The 24,995-nt window shown below is 38.0% G+C and overlaps 1 protein-coding gene across 5 annotated transcripts in view; it reads left to right on the top strand.

The window, feature by feature from the left end:
* The window catches only part of phf14 (PHD finger protein 14), a 115,281-nt gene that overhangs the window by 17,883 nt on the left and 72,403 nt on the right, over nucleotides 1-24,995 (top strand). For all 5 annotated transcript variants that reach the window (XM_067510638.1, XM_067510631.1, XM_067510656.1 and 2 more), the window contains exons 6-11: nucleotides 676-787; nucleotides 13,749-13,886; nucleotides 15,305-15,451; nucleotides 15,851-16,121; nucleotides 18,715-18,821; nucleotides 21,753-21,848. In XM_067510638.1, coding sequence (XP_067366739.1) covers nucleotides 676-787; nucleotides 13,749-13,886; nucleotides 15,305-15,451; nucleotides 15,851-16,121; nucleotides 18,715-18,821; nucleotides 21,753-21,848 — 871 coding nt within the window. The remainder of the gene's footprint in view (nucleotides 1-675; nucleotides 788-13,748; nucleotides 13,887-15,304; nucleotides 15,452-15,850; nucleotides 16,122-18,714; nucleotides 18,822-21,752; nucleotides 21,849-24,995) is intronic.

Genomic DNA, 24,995 nt, shown 5'->3' with positions numbered 1-24,995 from the left:
GGCAGTGAAAAGCTGCCTAAATTGTACTTATATTCAGTACTGTGTAGAAAAAGAAATTTGGTTTAAGTAGGTGAGAGAGAGCTTGGAGAGGATTGAGAGAGGAGGATGGAGGAAGGAGAAAAGATAGAGAAAGAAAAGGAGTGAGAGAAAAGAGTGTGTTATGTGAAGCGTGGAGACTTCAGCCACGTTATCGCTGATAGTGCTTCGCAGCCAGGCTGCACCCGAATTTACTACTTCACTAGAGCATGAAAAACACAGCAAATTAAACTGTGAAGCCGTTGCTTGCTAGAGATGGATATCTTTATATTGGACTTTGGATTCTCTTCCCTAAAGTCCACATTTGAAATAGTGTCACACCAAACTGTTGCTGGAGTCTGGGGCTACATAAATCTATGAATCCATTTCTTTTTGAAGTCTTTAAGAAACTCACTTCAGCCAGTTCCAGGATATTAAGTTTTTCCTTTGTCTGCTGTAATTCACAACACAAAATGCAGAAATTAACCATATTGATTGATTTTAATCAACTTGATGCCTTTGAAATTAGCATGCAGAAATTGATAAAACAATCTGTGAAAACAATTTTTAATGTTGAAACATTTTTAGGTCATGATTTTCATACTTGTGCTATATTTTGTGCTTTTTTTAATAATATAATTGTTTTTTCTTTGTTTTCAGATGGGTACATGTGGTTTGTGCACTTTACGTTCCTGGAGTAGCATTTGGAGACATTGATAAACTACGACCGGTGACACTCACAGAAATGAATTACTCAAAATACGGGGCCAAGGCAAGTACTCTGTTAAATTTTCATTTTTGGTTTGATGCAATATTTGGTATGTTAAACATCCAGTTTTGGATGATATATCTAATTGGTGTATTTTGATTCTATATTATAGTGTTGATTGTATTTTCATCAACTAAATCAAGTGATAAATCAATCTATTTACTGTATATAGCCCAGTGTCACCCACAAATCACAAATTTATCTCAAACATATGCAATCCAATGGAGAATCAGAGTAAAATCTTACCCCAAAAAGACTTTTAATGGGGGGAAAAACAATTGCTAAATATTTTCTTTCTTAAATCTCTTATTAATTATTGCTCATGGGGTATTGTGTTCATTTGTAGTTAGAGCTTAATGTATGGATTCTTTGAAGTGTCAGTTAAATAACAATTAAAATGTAAGTTAAAGGCTTTATGGTATCATGCATGAGCTGTAGTGCTAACATACAAAAAAAAACATTTGTTATGTTATGACATCTAAATGAAAAGTTGAATTTTCAGTTCATATAACATATTTTTATTCTAAATTTTACAATTTAACTAACACTGTCCAAAGTTTGTTGCCTTTATGTTGCCTTTCCATATACAGGAAAAACCACTACAGGCTAAATCTCAAGTATGCATGCAAACATTCAAATGATTTTCATTTATATGTCTTCAATTTCTGTCATTGTTTTTGGTCTTAAACTGTATTTGATATAAAAATCAATTTTTACCCATAAATCTAAAAAACGAAACCCAGAAATACAAAGTCAAAGCATAGTTTTACAAAATGATTCACACCCTTTACATCCACTTCCATCCTGTTTCCTTGTGTTTTATTTTGTTTATTTTTCACTTAAAGGTTCTACAATTTGAATACAGTACATCTGTGTCAAATACATTTGAGATATTTGAAAAAGGTACAAGAATGTGTACACAAGTTCCCACAATTCCCACTGAATGCAGTCCAGTGAACAATGTTTTTTCAATAGTTATTTCCAAAACTAGTATTGTACTACTAGTAAGTATTTGAATTAATGAGTCATTCTTTCATTTTTTAAAAATTCCAAAACCAAAATGAAAAAAAAAATGGCTGCAAACATTTAATTTTTGTCAGTTGATTTTTTTTAGATTTTTTTTTACTCAAATTCCTTTTTGGTTTATTCTTCAGACATAACTTGACCTGGAGATGTTTATTAATTTAAATGTAAAGACGGTAAAAAAAAAAAATACAGTTTTGGTAGTTAGACGGTTCTTGACCACATATTTGAAATCAAAAAAGCATGAACATTTTCAAATAAATGCAATGCCAGCTGTAACTATAAGCTTTATCAAAAACAAAAGTTTTAAGCCGACTCTTAAAAGTACAGAATGTGTGGAGAGGAGCTTGCTAGCTAAAGACTCTGCCTCCCATTCTTCTTTTGGAACCTCTGGGAATCACAAGTAGGCCTGCATTCTGAGATCAAAGTGATTTGTAGGGATAATATGATACTATGAGGTGTTTTCTCATACTTTGAACAATGTCAGGAGAAATCATTGCAGTAGTGGGCTCAAAGGATAAAGTTTGATTGGCATTTGACTTGGACTTTTGCGACTTTTCACGTTTTTCTGGACAAAGTCAGTAGAATATTAGGATTCCAGTGCATGTCATCTGAAGTAAATATATTGTTATTTTTTGCCCTAAATACAGTAACCTTAATTATGTCTGAACTGTACCAGGAAGTACTCTAAATCCTGAATGGAAATCTTCAACCAAGTTATTCATGCTCAGGTGGTCATAAGATTCCTTTGCAACTACCTTTTCAAGGATTTAAGAAATAAAGGGGATTGGATGTCTGTCTGTAATTGTCTAAGAAACCTGGTCAAGACAAGGTTCTTTAAGTAGGAGTTTGATTACAGCAGTTATAAAAGCCTGTTAAATAATATAGATTGATGAAATGTAATATGTTATATATAAATATGTTATATTACATTCTTAAAAATGTTATACCCATTAAGGGTATACGTCTAGTCTATAAGTCTAGTCAGCATAAAGTCTAATATTCAAGTTGATTGTTTAGATGAGGCAATTGTTGAAGTTGGCGCAATAAGATTTATAGGGAAGAAGTGGTCCAAGTGGGATTCGGGTCTGTACTCTGTGATAGTTGTGGGGAGGAGCCAATGATTGTGTACTCTAATAGTTACAATTTTATTTGTGAAAAAAGTTATTGCTGCTGAGAGTCAAGGAAATACTAGGCTCAACAGGTAAACAGTTTGTCAGCCTGGCTACAGTGCTGAAAAGAAATCTGGGGTTAATCTTATGCTCTTTTAGTAATGATACAGTCGTACAAACAAGATGGGCACCCTTGCAATTCTTCTCACAAAAACAAAATGCTCCTATCGCAAATGTTTTCATATTCATGTGGTTATTGTTTTTGTTTGCACCGGATCAACACACAAAAAAAAAGAAAACAGAGAAGAAAGTCAAATCTCATACAATTCCACACAGAACCCCCCAAAATGTACTAGAAAGTTATTGGCACCCTCAACTTAATATTTGGTAGCACCCACTTTGGAAATAACTGAAATCAATCCTGTAACCATTAATGAGTTTTTTACACCTCTCTACTGGAATTTTGGATCACTTTTCTTTTCCAAACTGCTCCAGGTCATTCAGATTTGAACGATGCCTTCTCCCAAATGCTGTTTTGAGATCTCTTCATAGGTGTTCTAGGTAATTCAGATCTGGACTCATTGCTGGTCATTTCAGAACTCTCCAGCGCTTTGTTTGTAACCATTTCTGAGCGCTTTTGGGTCATTGTCCTGCTGGAAGACCCATGACCTCTGGTGGAGACGCAGCTTTCTGAGAAGCCACTACATTGCGCCCCAAAATTACTTTGTAATTATAAGATTTCATGATACTGTTCACAAAGTCAAGGCATCCAGTGCCAGAATCAGCAAAGCAACCCCATAACATCTTTGAACCTCCACAATGTTTGACTGTAGGGACTGTGTTCTTTTCTTTGAAGGCCTCTTTTTTTTCTGTAAACAGCGCCATGATGGCCTTTACCAAAAAGATCTACTTCTGTCTCATCTGTCCACAGTACGTTCTCCCAGAAGGATTGTGGTTTTGTCATATAAGTTTTGGCAAACAGTCTTGCTTTTTTTATGCCTTTGTCAGCAGTGGTGTCCTCTTGGGTCTTCTACCATAGCGTCCCTTTTCATTTAGATGTTGACAGATATTGCGAGCTGACACCGTTCTATCCTATGTCTGCAGATCTGCTTGAATTTGTTTGGAAGTTCATTTTTAAATTTTGCTCTTCCGTCCACGTCTAGGGAGGTTAGTTACAGGGTCATGGGCTGTAAACCTCTTGATGATATTGCACACAGGAACATTAAGATCTCTGGAGATGGATCCGCAGCTCTGAGATTGTTCATGTTTTTCCACAAATCCACAGACACTTATTTCTTTTCCCCATGCTCAGTGTGACACACAACACAAAGGTTGAGTCAACTTTTCTCCTTTATAACTGGTTGCAAGTGTGATTACTATATTGCTCAATTCATTTTTTTTTTCTATTCAACTTTATTTATATAGCGCCAATTTACAACAAAGTCATCTCAAGGCACTTTACAGAATAAAGTCCAGACTACACAAGTATGTAGAAGGAACCCAACAAATCCCCCTTGAGCAAGCCCTAGGCAACAGTGGAGAGGAAAAACTCCCTTTAATGGGAGAAACCTCCAGCAGAACCAGGCTCAGGGTGGGCGACCATCTGCCTTGACCGGTTGGGGTGAGTGGAAAGTGGAGAAAGAAAAGAAAAGAGCAATGAAAAGCAACAACAAAACAACAACAAAAAGCAACAACAAAACAACAAGAAAAGCAACAACAAAACAACAAAAAATCAACAACAAAGCATTGTACAGGTTGTAGGACACAGAATTAATGGCATACAGTGGTGACAAGTAAATGTATAGAGAAAAGCTAGTTCAGGTTGAGTGAGCTGTTTTAACTATAAGGTTTATAAAAAAGGAACGTTTTAAGCCTAGTCTTAAAAGTAGAGAGGGTGTCTGCTCCCCGAATTTGGATTGGAAGCTGGTTCCACAGGAGAGGAGCTTGATAGCTAAAGGCTCTGCCTCCCATTCTACTTTTGCAAACTCCGGGAACCACAAGTAGGCCTGTATTTTGGGATCGAAGTGGTCTAATCGGGCGATACAGAACTATGAGATCTTTTAAATATGATGGACTTTGACCATTAAGTGCTTTGTATGTAAGGAGGAGGGTTTTGAACTCTTTTCTAGATTTTATGGGACGCCACTGGTGAAGGTGAAATATGATCTCTCTTTCCTAATCCTGTCAGCACTCTTGCTGCAGCATTTTGGATTAATTGAAGGCTTTTTAGGGTGTTATTAGGACACCCCAGAAGTAGGGAATTACAGTAGTCCAACCTAGAAGTAACAAATGCATGGACCAGTTTTTCGGCATCACTTTGAGACAGGATGCTTCTAATTTTAGCAATGTTCCGTATGTGGAAGAAGGCTGTTCTAGAGATTTGTCTTATATGTGAAGTAAACGCCAAATCCTGTTAAAAAATAACTCCAAGGTTCCTCAACGCAGTACTGGAGGCCAAAGTTATGTCATCTAAAGTAACTATATTGTTAGACAGCATATTTCTCATGTTTTTAGGCCCAAAGAGGATCAGTTTTGTCTGAATTTAGAAGTAGGAAATTGTAGGACATCCAGGTCTTTATGGCTTTTAGACATGCTTCAAGTTTGACTAATTGGTTAGTATCTTCTGGTTTCACAGATAAATAGAGCTGGGTATCATCTGCATAGCAGTGGAAGTTTATGGAATGTTTCCTAATAATTTTGCCTAAAGGTGACATATACAGATTAAAAAGTATTGGTCCTAACACAGAGCCCTGTGGAACTCCATAGCTAACTTTGGTGCATAAAGAAGCGTCATCATTAACATGAACAAGTTGGAATCTGTCTGACAGATAAGATTTAAACCAATGTAATGTGGTTCCTTTAATCCCAAATCCATGTTCTAGTCTCTGTAATAAAATGTTGTGGTCAATGGTGTCAAATGCGGCACTAAGGTCTAGTAAGACGAGTACAGACACAAGTCCATTATCTGAAGCCAGGAGAAGATCATTGGAGACTTTTACCAGTGCTGTTTCTGTACTGTGATGAGCTCTAAATCCTGACTGTAAAGGTGATCACATAATTGTTTTGCAACTACTTTTTCAAGGATTTTAGAAATAAACGGGAGATTTGATATTGGTCTATAGTTGGCTAAATCACCTGGATCAAGACAAGGTCTTTTAAGTAATGGTTTGATTACAGCAGCTTTATAGGACTTTGGTACATAGCCAGTTTCTAAAGATAGGTTAATCAAATCTAATATGAACGTGTCTATTAAAGGTAGAACATCTTTAAGCAATTTGGTTGGGACAGGGTCTAAAAGACATGTTGTTAGTTTTGAGGAGGCGATAGTTGGGTGAAATACAGTCTAAGATGGATTGGGGCCTTATTGAGGATTCTAGAGCTGTTGTACATGAAGATCTATCTGTAATATTTGTAGGGAGTATCTGGTGATTCTTTTCCCTAATGACTACAATTTTATCAGTAAAGCAAGTCATTGCTGCTCAAAGTTAAGGGTATACTAGGCTCAACAGAACTATGGCTCTTAGTCAGCCTGGCTACAGTGCTGAACAGAAACTGGGGGTTGTTCTTGTTTTCCTCTATTAGTGCGGAATAATATGCTGTTCTGGCATCCCGGAGAGCTTTTTTGTACATTTTTAAACTGTTTTTCCAGGCTAACCGGGATTCTTCTAAATTAGTGGAACGCCACTTCCTCTCTAACTTTCGTGACGCCTGCTTTAAGCTGTGCATTTGTGAATTGTACCATGGAGGTCGGCTCCTCTGATCCACTGCCTTCTTTTTCAGAGGGGCAACTGTATCTAGTATCATACGCAGTGAGGCTGCAGAATCGTCAACTAAGTAATCAATTTGTACAGGAGTAAGATGGCTACTCACCATAGTATTGACACATGGTGGTGAAAAAGATGAAGAAATAATTTCTTTAAATGTATTCACAGCATTTTCTGCTGTAGTGGAATTTTTTCCTAACTGCTGTATAGTCCGTTATTGTAAATTCAAATTTTATTAGAAAATGGTCAGACAGAAGAGAATTATGACTAAATTCTATTAAATTATCAGTTTCAATGCCATACAAGGTCCAAGGTGTGACTAAAACAGTGAGTGGGTTTATTTACATTTTGGGAATAACAAATTGAATCTAGTAATGAATTAAATGTAATGCTCAGGCAGTTACTGTCAGCATCTACATGAATGTTAAAGTCACCCACTATAATGACTTTATCTGTACTAAGCACTAAATCCGATAGAAAATCAGAAAATTCTATCAAAAACTCTGAATAAGGGACTGGAGGACTGTACACGATAACAAATAATAGTGGTTTTTGAGTTTTCCAGTTTGCGTGTGAAAGGCTAAGAGTAAGGCTCTCAAATGAGTTATAACTATGTTTAGGTCTAGGAATTATTGATAAGCTAGAGTGAAATATTGCTGCTACTCCTCCACCTCGGCCTGTGCATCTAGGAACATGATAATTAATATGAATTGGGGGGTTGACTCATTTAAACTGACATATTCTTCCTGCTGCAACCAGGTTTCAGTGAGACAAAATAAATCAATTTGATGATCATTTATCAAGTCATTTACTAAGAGAGAGATCTGATATTTAATAATCCACATTTGAAAGTTTTGGGTTTTGGTTCAGTATGAGCAGTAGTCTTAACTTGTATTAGATTTTTATGATTACCTCCCCTTGTGTTCATTTTTGGTTTAAAAAGTTTAGGTGGTCGTGGAGCAGACATAGTCTCTATGGGGCAAAGAGCAGTGTGGTTAAGATCATAACATTCAACAAAATAATAATATTCCCTGGGTGAAAAACTAGAATCCATAAGAGCTGCATTTTGTCTGTTGGTAACGTCAGATTCTATAAATATCTCGAACTGTTTATACTTGTGGATGTTGTCGGGTGTTGGAGCGGAGGATGCAGGAGAGGTGAGCACATCAGAGCCACAGGTGTTTTCAATGGTGAGTCAGTCTCCGAAGACTGAAATGCTGTGGACAATGTTCTCAGTCAACATCCGTGATCCCAGAAAGTTTGGGTGCAGTCCATATTGCTTGAAGTACTGAGGACGATCCCAGAAAAGATTGAAATTGTCTATGTAAAAGAGTCCGTGTGCGGAGACTTGTGGTTGAAGCCATGTGTGCAGGCTGAGGAGTCTGGAGAACCAGCCAACACCGCGACCCAGCGTGGCCAGAAATGAAGAACTGTCTGTCGTGGAAACTCTCCAGTGAGTTGAAAAATGACACAAAGTCACGTTTCAGCAACTCAGACTGTTGGCGTTTGGTGTCATTTGTGCCAACGTGTATTACATTGTTGCTGTAGGATGTCTTTCAATCAGGTTTGGAATTTTCTCCGCTATGTCAGTGACTGTGGCTCTAGGAAAGCAAAACGTTTTAGCTGATTTTAAGCGGACTTCTCTAACGATGGAGTCGCCAATAATTAGCATGGTCGGACCGGGAGGATGGTGCGGTGGAGAGGTGCGCCGAGGAGGAGCATGTGGATTTCTCTCTGGAGGCATGGTGTTGGTGGCGGTGGCACGTCTGTTCTGGCGAGGCCCCGGCAGCAGGCCCCGACCGCGCTGCCCGCGGGAGGTGGAGCCGTGTGGTATCTCACGGGGCAGGGAGTCACAGGGAACCGCCGCCGGGGAAGTCGGACTTTCCAGCTCTTTAAGAACAGTGGAAAGGTTCTCCATCTGGACCGGGGAAGGTGGTCCAATGGATTGGTTGACAAGATTAGCTGCAGCAGGTGTCGTCCGATGTCTCCTTTTAGCCGGGATCCAGGCCTCCTGTGTCAGTGGCAAGGAGCAGGCCCGTGTCGGGATAGGCCGCTGGTCATCCGACAGGGCCAGAAGGCCGCGGGTTGGCATCACGTTTCCAGCGGAAGCAACAGTGCTTAGTTCGTTTTCCAAAAGTTTGATGGTTTCTTGGAACTGCGTGAAAACATGTACACAGTTTGAACAGACCGCCATTTCGAAACTACGGAAGTGACGTCGCAGTGTTGCCTTACAGAACTACAGGAGTAGTACACCTGTTACTTGCCACAGGTGTGTCTAAATACTAATTACAGGAGCATCACATGCTTGAAAATCAATTATTTCTTACAATTTTGACAAGGTGCCAATAATTTTATCTAGTCCATTTTTTAGTTTCTATGAAGTTTTACTTTTCTTCTCTGCTTTTAAATAAACATTTTTGGAATATCAAAACATTTGCAATTGGAACAATCTTCTGAGAGAGGGTTTCTGACAGAGGTAAGGGTGAGATGTTTTTGTGATGCCCGCTTTAAGCTGTGGGTTTGTAAATTGTACCATAGACCTTGTCTCCTCATGATTCCCTGCCTTCTTCTTTTTTAGAGGAACAACAGTATAAAGTATTGTATTCAGTGAGGCTTCAGCATTATCAACAAGATAATCCACTTGTATTGGAGTAAAGTTAAGATGGCTGGTCTCCATTGTATTGACACTGGGTTTTGAAATAAATGATAAATTAATCTTTTCCATAAATTTGATAACAGCATTTTTGCAAACACACTTACGGAAATGGAATTTCATTCTGAATGCTGTATGAATTATTATTTTAACATTATCTTAACTTTTAAATGGTCAAACAAGGGAAAATTATGGGGAAATCCTTTTACATTTTCAGTTTTAATGCTGTATGTCAGGACAAGGGTGTCTAGGTCTAGGGTGTGATGGAAACAATTAATGGGTTTATTTACATACTGTAATAATTTGGATCTAATAATGAATTAAATGCAGTGTTGAGGCAGTTACTCTCAACACCTACAGTACATGACCGTTAGTCATCTACTATAATGATTTTATCTTTATTTAAGCACTAAATCAGATAGAAAATCCTGTGGAACATCCTGTTAAAAATTAGTCAATCAATTTAAAGCATTTATTGTCATGTACACAGTTAGGAAAATTTCCCCATACAATGAAATTCCTCTTTTGCCATCCACAGTGAATGCCAACTACAAGCAGTTAAATAAAGTATAAACTAGATAATGATGATTGAATTGGCAAGAGAGGGAAGTGGAGTCCTGGTCTTCACCAGTCTTCGCCACTCTCTGCAGACGTTTGCGCTCCATCACTGTAGTGCAGCCGTACCACACGGTGTTGCAGCTGGTCAAGATGCCACACTTCCTTAGTCTCCTCAGGAAGTTCAGCCGTTGTTGTGCTTTTTTAATCAGCTGGGCGTCCAGGGTGAGGTCCTCACCAATGTGGACCCCCTGGTATTTGAACCTACTCACTCTCTCAGCTTTAAGCTCTCTGAGAAACAGTGGCTGATGAGTTCTCCTCTTCTTCTTAAAACTGTCCTCTCCTTGAGGAGAGGGTGAGGTTGGTGACACTTACACTATGTCATCAGACTGGGCACCTCCCTCCTGTTAGCTGCTTCATACCCGCCAGAATCCGTCAAACTTCAGGATGTTGTTGTCCTGATGGGAGTCATGAGTGAACAGTGTGTAGAGGATGGGGCTGCCAATCTTGTAATGGTGATTGTTGAGGTCCTTTTTCCAATCCTGACAGACTGCACCCTGCTAGTTAGGAAGTCTCAGAAGGTGTCTCAGAGTGTGGGATGTGACCCAAATGTAAGTTCATGGGGAATGACTGTGTTGAATGAGGAGCTATAGTTGCTAAACAGCATCCTGATGTAGTTGTCCTTATCTTCCACGTGGGAGAGGGAACTATGGAGGGCAGTGTCTGGCATGCTGGGATATTTGGGAAGTGCAGTCCTTATATTGCACTGATTGAATTCTGAGTGAAGCCACTCCTCAGCAAAAGACACATGACAGCCCGCCTGAAGGACTCAGACAATAAGAAACAAAATTCTCTGGTCTGATGAAACAAAGATTTAACTCTTTGGCCTGAATGCCAAATGTCATGTCTGGAGGAAACCAGGCACCACTCACCACCTGGCCAATACCATCCAAAGCATGGTGGTGGCAGTGTTATGCTGTGGGGATGTTTTTCAGCGGCAGGAACTGAGACTAATCAGGATCGAGCAATGTACAGTGACATCCTTGATGAAAACCTGTTCCACATTGCTCTGGACCTCAGACTGGTTCATCTTTCAACAGGACAATAACCCTTAGCACACAGCCAAGATAACAAAGTACTGGCTATGGAAAAACTCATGCCCAATGACACATGTATCTCAGTGGGGATTTGGGGGTTTTAGGGGTGATTGTCATGCTTTGGGTTATCTAATAAACTTAATCATAAGAGAGCTGCACCAACTAAAGTAGGATGGATGCCTTCTCTCCTAGTTAGACTAGGTTTTCCCCACAAACATTTCCATTGCAAGGTTATGCAGGGCTTTGAATGAGAGGAGTAAAATCTTATAGTTAATGGGGAAATGGACCAAAGTTGTCTGAGGATGTGGTGAAATGTGAACGGGGTTTTCGTGACGACATGAGCAGCTGAATTGTGAACCAGGTGAACTTTATGGAAGGATTTTTGGGGCAAACCATACAAGATAGAATTACAGTTATTTAAACGGGACATACTAAAATATGGATGAGAGTGGCTGTACTGTGCGGGACTGATTGATGGTTGGAGACGGTTGATATTATGAAGATGGAACTAGGCAGACTGTTATATTACTGATATGGGCAGAGAATGAGAGGGTAAAATCCAGGATGACACCCAGACTCTTAACCTGAGGGGACGGTGGGATGAAGGAGCACTCAATGTATACAGAGAAACTATTGGTTTTTGGAGAGTATGGATTTAGTTACTAGAAGAAGAAATTCAGTTTTTGCTATTTAGCTTAAGAAAATAATGTGATAACCAATCTTTAAGTTCCAACAAGCAGTCAGAAAGGGAGGAGGTGGGAAGTATGGTGGTGGGTTTTGTGATAGCCAGTGACATGTGTCTATAGATCATCAGTTTTGGGAGGGGTTCAGAAAAACCCTGCTCTGAGTCTGACATTGTGTTGGAGTTATGCACAGATTCAACATTAGTTTTAGTGATCTTCAATTTGTGTAATTTTGCTTCATAAAGTCAAAGTCATCTTTATGACTGGAATGCACAAAAACAAAGTGAATGACAATACATAAAACATGGATACACCTTTCTGCCAGGACAGAGAGAAGCCGCAGCATGTCCACATGTTGCCATCATATGTGTAGCTTGTGAATATTAATCTTACTGTATTTACATTTATCCTTAGCAGGGAATCTCGAATGGGATTCTCTGTAGCCTGCTTTGGCCCCACGAATACGTTTGCCTATGGCTGCTCGACTACGACGTTTCTGACCAGAAGCTGCCAGTTACCAGAATCTGTTTCTCAGTGGGTGTGTTACTAAGTGTCGGGTGGCTGAACCCAACCTGGGCCTGACAAGCACATTAAATTTTATGCCTGAACATGACTGAGCTCAACACAGCTAGATTTGTGCTGTTAATTTATTCTAGTATATAGACTTAACCAGAATGGTAAATGTAAAGAATGAACATAACCACTATAAGCTCATCATTCTAGTGTTTAGTAGCACTTTAAAGTAGAAGAGAAAGCTAGAATATCTAAGAAAAAAACATGGATTTATGTAGCAAATGGTAAATGGTCTGCACTTACATAGTGCTTCTCTGAGCAGTGTGTTTTATTGTTCAAAAAAGTCTTTTTAAAAATTTGGTCATGCAGGTTTATCTTAACCTGCATGACCAAACCTTAATGTAATTTCTAAATTTCTCTCTGACTACCAATGAAACCTTTGTGTATTGTCAGTCTTAGTTTGGGTAACCATCCTTTATTTAGTCTTAGCATGGGAGCTTGGCCGATATCCTCTGTGGTAAAACGCAACTTTTGCAACATTAAGGTTTATGAATAGATTAGAGGAAACTATTAGCTTGCTTCTTTTATTTGATTGACTATTGACTCAATGATTTGACACGTTCACATCCTAAGAATTTCATTTAAAATATATTAATCAACAATAAAGTTAGTTCTTTTATTTCCAAATTGACCTTTTCATTTGTAGCAATAAAAACCATATGTGGGCTACACACAAGAGTAACTATGTTATAAAAGAAGAGCTCATTGTTTTGTTAACTTATTTCACCTTTTATAAGTATGTATGAAAATTATGACAAACTAAGGACTAAAGAATAATAATAAGATTGTTGTTAATCTAGAGAATTTAGAGAACAAAAACAGCAGCAGTAAAATGACAAGAAGGAAAACCATTAAATTTCACAACCCGGTGTTCTGGCACTTTGCAACATTACATTTTTCCCATGTTGACCCCTGTCCAAAACATCATTAACACTACTTGGTGGTTTCATTGCTGTAGGCAGATATATAGGTCAGGTTACCACAATTCCCGTGTGACAACTCCAGTAGAGAGCAATTGCTGAAATACTCAGCCCAACTTGCTTGACACCAACAACCATGCCACATTCTGTGTCACTTAAATGACCTTTCTTCCGGGTTCTGATCCTTAGTTTGAACTTCAGCAGATTGTCTTGAGCATGTCTAAATACTAAAATGCTTTGAGTTGCTGTCATACGATTGGCTGATTAGATATGCATGTGAATAAAATATTTAACAGGTGTACCCAATAAAGTGGCTCCTGTATGTTACTGTATGATGTGTATTATTTTTGTATTGTGGTTCTTCCTGAGATTGGACCACACACATTTGTTGTACTTAATACGTGACCAAAAAAAACCTGTCTTTATATAGAAGTAAGAAAATGCATTGCTTTGGAGTGGATCTATGCCTTCTGCCACTACTTTATTAGAAACAATACAAGCAAATATTTGCAGAAGTGACTGTCCTTTGTCTTAATGTTGCACCTATAACTTGAATTCTCCTTGTTGTATTGTGTTGGATGTAGGAATGCAGCTTCTGTGAAGATGCCCGCTTTGCAAGGACTGGTGTATGCATTAGCTGTGATGCAGGAATGTGTCGATCCTACTTCCATGTCACCTGTGCACAACGGGAAGGACTTCTATCTGAGGCTGCTGCAGAGGAGGTAGCGGATCAACCTAGAACAACATTATGTGTAACAAACAATGCATTTGTTACTGACATTACTCAAAGCCCAAATTAGTCCTTTTGTTTTACTTAGACACTTTAACAAAGACACACAGGGGATATCAAGGCAACATGCATGACAAAAGGCTGCAGTGAAGTAGAGTGGCTGAATGAAAGGAGAGATATAACACATAACACATAGCAATACTTCTAATTTTTTAATCAGTTTGTGCTATGTGTGACTAAAACTGAAGGCTGTTTGTGTTGTAAAGAGTTATTGTTGTGTCTACCAGCCTACATTTTCCTCACCCCACAGTCATTTGTCTACTACACACAGAACAAGAAACAAATTGTCAGGAAGCAGCATCTTACCTCACAGTAAAGTGGGAGCCAAGTGTGTATGTGTGTGTGTGCGTGTGCGTGTGTGTGTGCGCGTGTGTTTGTACGTGTGTATACGTTATATGTGTGCACTAGAAGGAAAGAGAATGTTACTGTTCACTGGCAACAAATAAAACCAATACACAAATATAAGTTGAAAACTGCATACCTACCCAATGAATGAATATCTAAAAAATCAAATATTCAAGTTTACCCGAAACATTTGTGTGTTAATGTTGAAAAATTAATTTGGGCACAGCGAAAAGCAGAGGCAATACAGGCAAATGCATTAACACAAGTAATGCACACTTTTGAGGTACTTTACTGAAATATTTTTTATTTTGTATTACTTTTACTTGAACTACGGGTATTGTACATTATTTATTTGACAGTTTTTGCTACTCCGTTTTTGCAGATTCTTATCAAGAACAATGAAGTAATAGATTCTGTACAATTGTTACCTAAAAAGCACTTGCCAGCACATAAGGGGGTTAAAATGAGCTCCACTTTTACCGGCTTCTGGTTTAGTTCTACACCAAGTTGCTTTAGGGCTTTTAGAGATTGACTTGTTTCTTCTTAATTACTCTCATATGTTCAACAAATGTTTTAAAGGTAAAAAGTACAGCAGAGAAAGGACTTTACTACACTTGTGATTTGTATCAAATGTTACATTTACATTTACTAGATTAAATAATTTGTGTAAGACTGTGTAAGATCTACTTGTATAGAATTACATTTTAGGCAGGTACTTGCCCTTTTAGTTGAGTATAGAGTTTGTGTGATTCCTCCACTTCTGCAAGCAAATTAACTTTAATGGTGCCCAAATACACCAAAGTCAATCACTGTTTATCATAAAAAAAAAATCAGTGTAGAAACCCAGCCATGCAAACCTTTCACCTTAAGGTGAAATTCATTTTTTTTTTCCAAATAAGTCATACATGTGAATTGTAAGATGTTATTCTTATACATCTTTCACAACCTTATGTCCTGGTTTTCTGTATTGTTTTACTATCATGTTTATACTTTTTCCTGTCTTAGGATATTGCAGATCCATTTTTTGCATACTGCAAACAACATGCAGACCGCTTTGACAGGAAGTGGAAACGGAAGAATTATTTGGCCTTGCAGTCCTATTGTAAGGTCTCTCTGCAAGAAAGAGAGAAACAGCTTACTCCTGAAGCCCAGGTAATGTTCATTCTTACCAAATGCACCAGCCAGACCTCTAAACAGTTGTGTTGTAAATGGGTTTAGATAATTAATAATAAAATCACCAATATATTGCAGTATAGCTCAACATTCTCAAAGACATCTCAAAACTTCTTCCAAAAATATTCATGGAAAAGTTTATCAAAAACTATTTTATTGTTAGATTGTTGGATTATTAGTTATGTCTAGATGTAAACATTATCTCTAGGAATATACAGGATATGTTGCATCCACTGGGATTGAGAACTGTTCTTCAAGAAACATTGTTGTGCATCATATTTTACTTCTAGCTTCGAAGTGACAATATATCAATTTTTAATCAAGTTTTTTTAACACTATGAATTGAAAGTATGTCTAAAGTATTTGTGCCACCTACAGGCCCGAATCACAACCCGCTTACAGCAGTATCGGGCAAAAGCCGAACTTTCCAGGAACACCCGGCCGCAGGCTTGGGTGCCCCGGGAGAAGCTGCCACGACCTCTCACTTCTAGTGCCTCAGCCATCCGCAAGCTGATGAGGAAGGCTGAGCTGATGGGCATCAGCACTGACATTTTCCCTGTGGACACATCTGATGCCAATGCCAGCATGGATGGACGCAGGAAACACAAGCAGCCTGCCCTCACAGCAGACTTTGTCAATTACTACCTGGGTGAGGAAGCTCATATTCAAGTCAATTTACAGATTCCTGAAAGACCCCAAGGAGTAAATTCATGTTTTTTTTTTAGGATGACAAAAATAATCCCCAAAGTCTACAGATATTGTTAATGTAAGCTAAAACCTATTTGCACATTTTTCAGTCGTTTTTGTTTTTTAAGAACAATTATTCTTGTGTAATGTGGTTAGAGATGCCTCCATCTTGGAAATAATAACAGGAGTCTTTCCAAACTTACTGCTTGCCATGAATGAAAATTGTATTCAATGCCTTCGATGTCTGTAATTTAACAAGAAGGTAATTGGAGCACATAAAGATAACTAGTAGACAAGGTTTTAGTATAGAAATTGATTTGTGTAGATTGGTGAAAATATTAAAAATCTGTGGAAATTAATAGCTGAACTGAAGGCACAGTGTAGAGGACATTTAGTAGTAGTGAACCTATGCAGTTATAAAAAAGCCATTTTGACTACCTAAAAATCAAACTGTATTTATGTAAGTAGTTTTGATTTTCATACCTGTTTAATGAAGACAAAGATACTGGGTACAGCCTGCAAAGGTTACCAGTCTAGCACAGGGTTGACAACCATTCATGGTCAAACCAACTTGCAGATTTTAGTGACCCCAATTAACTGAACTGTGTATCTTTAGAAATCGAAGATCCCAAAGAAAACCTTTGCAAATACAGGGAGAACATGCAAGTCCCTGCTATCCAGCCTAGAACTGGGGATGCCAGCCTCCTCAAACGGGGACTTTAAACAGCAGCACTAACCACTAACTAGAAAGACGTTCAAGCACCGTGGCAAGAGGATGATAAAGGCTTTGTTTGTATGCGCTAAAATATTCGGTTATTTATTTCTCCTACAACAGACATTAGCTGTTAATTACTATGTAAAGGTCAAGTAAAACCAATTACTTCACAATAAATGAAGTTAAAACAATAAAAGGAAAAATTTATAAAAAATATAAAAAGATAAATATCCCAAAAATGAAATATGTTTAAAATAAAACTCTGAAGCTCTTGAGTTGGTGTACACTGCAATTTCAACTCCTTAGCACATTGAAACAAACTGTTCTTTTTTTCACAATGAACACAGTGTGCGTGACTCATTGCTGTACTTATTTTTTCTTTTGTTTACCATAGCATCACTTTGTAAAAAGTCTCCAACAAAATGCCCATTTATTGATATTCTCCTATAATATCCTAAGTGCTCGCTATCCTAAGTGCATCCTGTTCTCAAGGTCCATTTTCACCTTGTTTTTGTTTAGTGAATGCTTTAAAACTTAGTAACTCTTCTGGGTCCCAGTTCAATATGTGTGCTTCTATCTGCTGGTTCACCTGCAGCTTGGGTTTGACACATAAGCTGCAGTGCCACAGATATTTATTTGAACTCTGGAGCCCCTCTGCTCTTCTTTCCCTTTCACATCTTGTCTTTGTAACTCTAAACTCTTTATTCGTCCCCAGAATTAATTTATTTAGCTGTGTTTTCCCCTAGTTTAATCTTTTTAGGTGGTACTATGCTCATGTTAGCGTTAATAGAAACGAAATAACTTTAATAGGGTCTCATCATCGCACTTTCATGTTTTCATACAATACGTTTTTTTTTGTTTTTCTTACCAGAGTCTACCTGCCATGCCTGTGTTATTATTGGGGAAACACTGAACTGTTTATGAACTAATTTAAAATATTTAAATCATCCTTTATAAGCAGTGTTTATAGACATCTATGTACCGTACCACTCAAACATTTGGACACACTTTCTCACTTGATGATTATAGCTCAACAGCTTTTGGCTTGTCCATTCAATAATTCTATATTTAAATTTTATTTCTACAATGTAGTTTGATATTTAGGACATGACCGACTATAAAGCACATTATGTAGTAAGCAAAGAAAATTATTATTATTTAAACATTTAGAGATCTAGCTTTTGCTGGGATAGCAGCTTCTCTGCAATTTATCTAGCAGCTTATTAATCACTTTATCTAGTATTGAAGGAGTTTCCACACATTAGGAACTTGTTGACTGCTTTTCCTTAACTGTGGTCCAACTAATCTTAAACCATCTCAGCTGGGTTTAGGTTGGTTCATTGTGGAGACCAGTTCATCTAATACAGCAGTCTTTGACTGTCCTCATTAGTGAATTATCCGTTCCCAACCTGGATGTGTATTTATGTCATTGTCCACTTGTAAAACTAATGAAGTTATACTAATCACAAATCACTGAGCCAAAATTGTGATGCTTATGTATTTACATGTTATTGCCTGCCATTTTTATGGTTGTCTATACGAAACTTGTAGTCCTTAAATTTAGTAGACCCAAAGCACAGGAATGATGACTAAATTATGGCTATAAATTGAAGGAAGCAAAATGTATGTATTTTAAGTTACTGTGAGTAACTTACTTTTTATTTTTTCCCAAATAAATAATCATGTTAGATATGGAGGAGATGCTGTGGCAATAACCTTGAGAGCATTATCCATTAGTCTGCAGCAGAGGGGCTATCTGCCATCAGTGCACTCTCTCATGTGTATTTTCCTGTTTATAGATTGTGATCATGCTATTGATTTTTATCCCATTGATATTCAGAGCGAAACATGCGAATGATCCAGATCCAGGACAACATCTCTGAACAGAAGAACTTAAAAGATAAGCTGGAGAGTGAGCAAGAAAAACTCCACGTGGAGTACAACAAGGTGAGCACCAGAATCCGATCCCGCTGGTAAGTGCATGTTTCCCAGCCTTGGCCTGGTTCATTTAACAATGCAAGCTTTAACCGAGTAACAACTTGCTTACATGAAAATTCTGATGAACTGTGTTGGTAATCAATTGTGTTAATATTATGATACATTTAAACAGTCACAATCAAACATAAAACAAGCTACATTAATAGAGTTTTCCTTTAAAATGAAAACACCGGGTACAGGTGTGTCATTCATGAATCAAGCAATAAAAAAGTTATATATTACTTATGGTCAACAATAACTTTCAGTTACTTATTTTTATAAAAGACATTTAATATTATTTATTTAAATTCTAACAAATTCTATGTACGTAAATGCAAACATTTAAGAAGAGATAATAGATAAGAACACCTGTAACCATGGTTAAACTATACAGCAAATTTGGTAAAGCTGTTGCCTCTCCATTATTCTTTTCATCTAAACTATTTCACACAAATATAAAATAAAATAAAAAGGAATGAATGGTCACTGATTATTATTGGAAAAATTAAAATAACAAGAATTTGACGAAAAGTAGGCTATACATTTTAGTTGAGGACAAAAATGAAACAAAATTCAGGTGCCAAAATGAAAGCTGGATCGCATTCAGTTTAAGAAAAGTGTTAGTGACATCTGACAAGTTGCTTTTACTTACCAGCCAATTAAAATGACCTGGTACTGTAGGTAAAAAAAATCTGCTTAATACTTTGACTAGTTTAAAGTTTTGATATTGTTGACATTTTTAGGGCAATACTTGCAATTTTACTTGCGTACTGAGTTTGTTTACTTCAACCACCTCTGCATACAGTGTTTCACATTTTACTACATATGGGACTGTGTTGCCACAGACTGTGGCCATGGTGACCCTTGTCCTCCATAACATTATTAATTGTTGCTGATATATGTATGTATTGTTTGTCACCATTCTGCGTAAAAATACAGAGAGATAAGTATTTGTCTAGATTACCCAGCCCTGCTGTGATGCCAATGCACAGTGTCAGTGTCGACTGTGAGTGTCTGTTGTCCTAGTTTTTAAGATGTGTCCCACTCTGCTGGCGTTGCTGGACCTCTGTTGGCCTCCATTTTCAGCCATTTAAGCATGTTGAATCTGTATTAGACCTGTTGGTGAGACAGGTTACTCTTATTGGATGTTCAGCTTAGCAAATAAGTGTATGAAGACATACCTGTCTATTATTAATCCCAGTACAATTGTAACTTATTGTCAGGCATGTCCCCAATTAGAATTGGTCATTAACTGTCTGAGTGAGCTGAAAATTTTAGCTTTTTTTCTGTTATAGAAAAAAAATTGTTTGTAGATCCGTAGGTCCAGGTCTTCTAGTTGCTGTTTATCTCAGGCAAGTGCCGATCATTCATCCTATTTGGCTGCTGAATGTATTTTTTCAGGGGGTTCAAGTTATTGGCCCAGACAAAACTCAACATTAGCTGACCTAACAGTTAGCTATTGGTGCTGTGAGGTCATTTAAGCTATCTTCTTGTGTCACAGGCCTTAGTCGTGAATGCTTTGAACTAAATGCTGAAATCACAGTACTTATATTCTCATTACAAAAATTTGTTTTGATGTTTACATGGTATAATGTTTTACTTTTAATTTAACTTGTTAGAATGAAAATTTACAAAATGAGAATATGACACAAAGTGAAAATTTGAACAAATTGTTGCTATACTTTGTCTTTATGCTACCCAAGAAACGTTAGCATGCTGACACACTATATACAAGTATCAGTATGTTAACATTTTCAGTGAGCATGTTAGCACACTGATGTTACCACCTCAATGATGATGATAAGTCTAAAAAACTGAACAACTGGCCAAATGTTTTTAAGATAAAACTACATTTATGATTTAAGTAGTGGACAGTCTTGCCTTCTGTCTTCATTTCTTTTAATGTTTTGTAATTATAATGTAATGTAATTTGTTTTAGTATCAGATGTTACGGATGGTTGAGTTTACCTTGTTTCTTAACATAAAATATAGCCTTACTCTGGTCCATGATAAAAACCAAATCCTGTGCCAGTATCTTCCTCACTCTTCCTCAGATGTGACCTCTGTGAAGATACTGTCACTCCCATTTGTCAACATGAAGAAGGGAATATATTGGAAGTGTCACTCCAATATATTGGAGTGAAACTCACGAGAGTTAATGTTGCGTTCAGTTTTGTGCCCTGCATGTTAAATGTTATTAATGGAGTGTATGTTGCTAATTACACCACTTGAGCTGCTCTTATGTTCCTGTAGCCTTGGAGAAAATGCCAGTGAAGGAATGTCATTACAATCCTGGCTGTGACTGATATGTAGTGTTAGAGCCTAGTACAAGGTTTTCTCATGACACGAGGCTTAACTTCTTGTCATCAAATGAAGTGTCAACATTTAACACTCACACTGACACCTGCTGCATTGGAATTGCAATTGTGCATATTCAAATGACTTTGCACACAACACTATGACCACCTTTGCAATTTAATGCAATCCAATACAGTGTCTGTGCCATGAATTCTACTTTAACAAGGTTAGAATTTCTCAGTTTTTAGGTTGAAGCTGTCAGAAAGGTGTTAATTCTACTATGTGTTTATTATTGAGTTAAAAGTGGGTAATGGAGTCATAATAAGAGGTGGATATAATGTTTTGGCCACTAGAACCACATTTTCTTGCAGTGCACTTTTATTTTTTTAAAGGAATTATATTAGTGACGTAATATAAAATCTAACCTATTTGAATAATTTTGAGATATTAGGATACAAAAGAAGAAACCTTTGCAAATAGATAACTTAATAAAAGTTAATAAAACATGCCAGAGCATTACACAGTAAATAGAAATATACATTTAACATATAAGCTTCAAAGTTGGCACACATCTCTGACGATGTCTTATTTCTCCTGCTACAGCTCTGTGAGTCACTGGAGGACCTGCTAAATGTGAATGGGAAGTTGCGGAGTGAAGGCCAGACCATGTGGACTCTGCTGGGTGGCATTCTTGGACAGGTATCTCCTTCCTCACTGACTCTTTACAAACCATCTCCCCCTTTCCTGTCATTTTCAGCTGTTCTGATCTTAATGCTTAGGTTATTATCATAAACTGGCATGTACTGTCTATCCATGATGGACAGTTTTGTCTCTGCTTCTTTAGTTCAGATGCTCCATTATGACAATGAGTCAGCATTGTATTGCTGGAGATTTGAGACACTGCTGTATGTATAACAAAATTGCTGCAAATGATTGATTTACCTAAACAGTGCCAAATATAAGATTTCTTTTTTTTTTTTCATCCTTAATATTGTTTAGTTCCTCCAAGATTTTACTGACTAGTTTGGGGGTGTTACAGGTTAAAACAAATTTTTCTGACAGCTAATCTTAATTGCAAGTTTGCAACAATAATTTTGTTTTCCTTCTAGTTGCTTGTGTCTTAATTTTAAAGACATGCTGCTGAATATGCTTCTAATTCTGGCCTTTATAAAAAAATATTTAATGAAAATTGATATTATTTCAATTGCTGTGAATATACTGTACTATTATTATGCATGGTTTTACCAGCTATATCAAGAAAGAGCATTATTGTACATTTGTTTCAGTGATGTTAATATAATAGAGAAGCAGCAAAGCGACAGGACTGCAAAGGAGAGTGGCAGTATATCTGCAATGACCACCATAAATCCCCTAATTATGAACATACACGGTTTAACTAGCAATAATAGTCACAGTGATGCATCCTTTTGAGTCATCTAGCTATCTTATTTTCATCTAAAAATTGTCATCCTGCCTTTGCATTTTGTGAAATTATTGATGTCTCTACTTGGAACTCTCATCACTCTTCAAGTACACAGGCAATGGTTTTGTTCCTGAAGCTCAAGGTAGCATACACTATAACAGGCATATGTCTTACAGTGCATTTTAGTGTCTGTTGACAAAAAAAAAATTGCCAGATAGACCTGTAAGCACATAAGCAAGAGTCCATGCATCTGATGCAACTCAGTATTGAAGGAAGGACCATCTCTGGATGTGGCTTAAACAGTTGACTGTTTGGTTGAGACTACCTCCTGCATACTACCAAAATTTGCTTGGTCTTGAGTTACAGGAATGATAGAGATACTGCAGTACTTGCATTAAAGCCTGTTTTAGTAAATTGGACCTAAGTCATGTGTGGACCAGGGTCTAGTTGTTTGCTGTATTTTGTTGCATTTGATTAGTCCATTATTTGAGTTGAGTCGGCAGATTAAATAATAGTGAATCTGAAGAATCGTGGAACATACAGTCGGGGCATGACATCAACATTTTTGCTCATCAGCCAGTGTGGGTAATACTTTTCGAGTGTACAACCCACTCAGCATTTTAACTGGGCACAGATACGTTTGAAAATTGGATAGAGATTAATAGGATAATAAATTCCAACCCCAAAAAAGACCCCCTTTACCTGATCACAACCGCTCATCCTACAATTGGTGCAGTACGATATTATTGGAAGAGCGGTTAATGTCTGAACAGCCCAAACACCTTAACAAAGAGCAAGGTGACACATGACATTACACTTTATAGTTTCCCTGAATGCACTTCGTCTGTAGACCCGCAGCTTTTAACCGAGGCAGACACTACACAGTGTTTCTTTAATGTAAACCCCATAAACAATGGGAGATGATCCAGTCACAATCCTGTTCCACGAAGAAGAGAAAAAAACATCCCATGTTTAAGGTAAAGATTGTGTCTTGTATTTTCAGCATCTGCGTGGAATCGCAAGGCAATAGGCTTCACAGTGGACTGCTGAGGAAACACTATGTCCAGGTAGTACTTATGAGAGTTGTGGTGTCATAGTGTCACATTGCAGTTATCTCAGATGTAATTCTGAGACATAATTCAACTTACAAAAGTGGCTAGTGGGAGTAGCTGTGCTACCCACTGCTGAAATCCACTCCCATTTAATGTCCTGATTAAAATAATCTTTTCCTAACAGCAGAAATAACAAAGCACAGTATTGGATATTTTGAAAAAGGACTTCACTTTGGGTGCAGCTAAACAGCTGTTTTCAGTGTTCTTCTTTTCCTTTCGGGGGTCGCCACAGTGAATGATGTGCCTCCATCTAACCCTGTCCTCTGCATCCTCTTCTCTCACACCAACTAACTTCATGTCCTTTTTCACTACATCCATAGATCTCCTCTTTGGTCTTTCTCTACACCTACTGCCTGGCAGCTCCACCCTCAGCATCATTCTAGCGATATATTCACAGTCTGAACATGTCCAAAGCACCTCAATCTGGCCTCTGACTTTATCTCTGAAACATCTAACATGAGCTGCCCCTCTGATGTCCTCATTCCTGATCCTGTCCATCCTCGTCACTCCCAAAGAGAACCTCAACATCTTAAGCTCTGCTACCTCCAGCTCTGTCACCTGTCTTTTCTTCAGTGCCACTGTCTCTAAGCCGAACAACAACTCTGGTCTCACCACGGTCTTGAACACCTTTCCTTTCTTTCTTCCTGAACTCTTTTATCACAAAACACACCCAACACTTTTCTCCACCTGTTCCAACCTGCCTACACCCGCCTCTTCACCTCTTTTCCACACTCTCCATTGCTCTGAACCGTTGACCCTAAGTAATTGAAGTCCTGCACCTTCTTCGCCTCTGCTCCCTGTAACCTCACGGTTCGACTTGGTTCCCTCTCATTCACACACATCTATTCTGTCTTACTGCAGCTAAGCTTCATTCCCCTGTTTTCCAGAGCAGACCTCCACCTCTCTAGATTTTCCTCTATCTGCTCCCAGTCATCTGTAAACATCATAGTCCATGGGGTTTCCTTTCTAACCTCATCTGTCAGCCTGTCCATCACCAGAGCAAACAAGAAGGGTCTCAGAGCCGATTCTTGGTGCAGACCCACCTCCACATTGAACTCCGCTCTGTCAAACCTACAGCACACCTCACCACAGTCTTACAGCTCTCATACATGTCCTGCACCACTCTAATATACTTCTGTGCCACTCCAGACTTCCCCATACAATACCACAGGTCCCCTTCAACACCCTGTCATACACTTTCTCTAAATCTACAGGGACACAATCCAACTCCTTTTGACCTTCTCTGTACTTCTCCATTAGCATCCTCAAAGCAAATACTGCATCTTTTGTACTCTTTCCAGGCATGAAACC

The sequence above is a fragment of the Channa argus genome, chromosome 1, assembly GCF_033026475.1.
Source record: "Channa argus isolate prfri chromosome 1, Channa argus male v1.0, whole genome shotgun sequence".
Classification (NCBI taxonomy): domain Eukaryota; kingdom Metazoa; phylum Chordata; class Actinopteri; order Anabantiformes; family Channidae; genus Channa; species Channa argus.
Note: the sequence above shows the minus strand (reverse complement) of the source record. Positions and strands in the feature narration are given on the sequence as shown.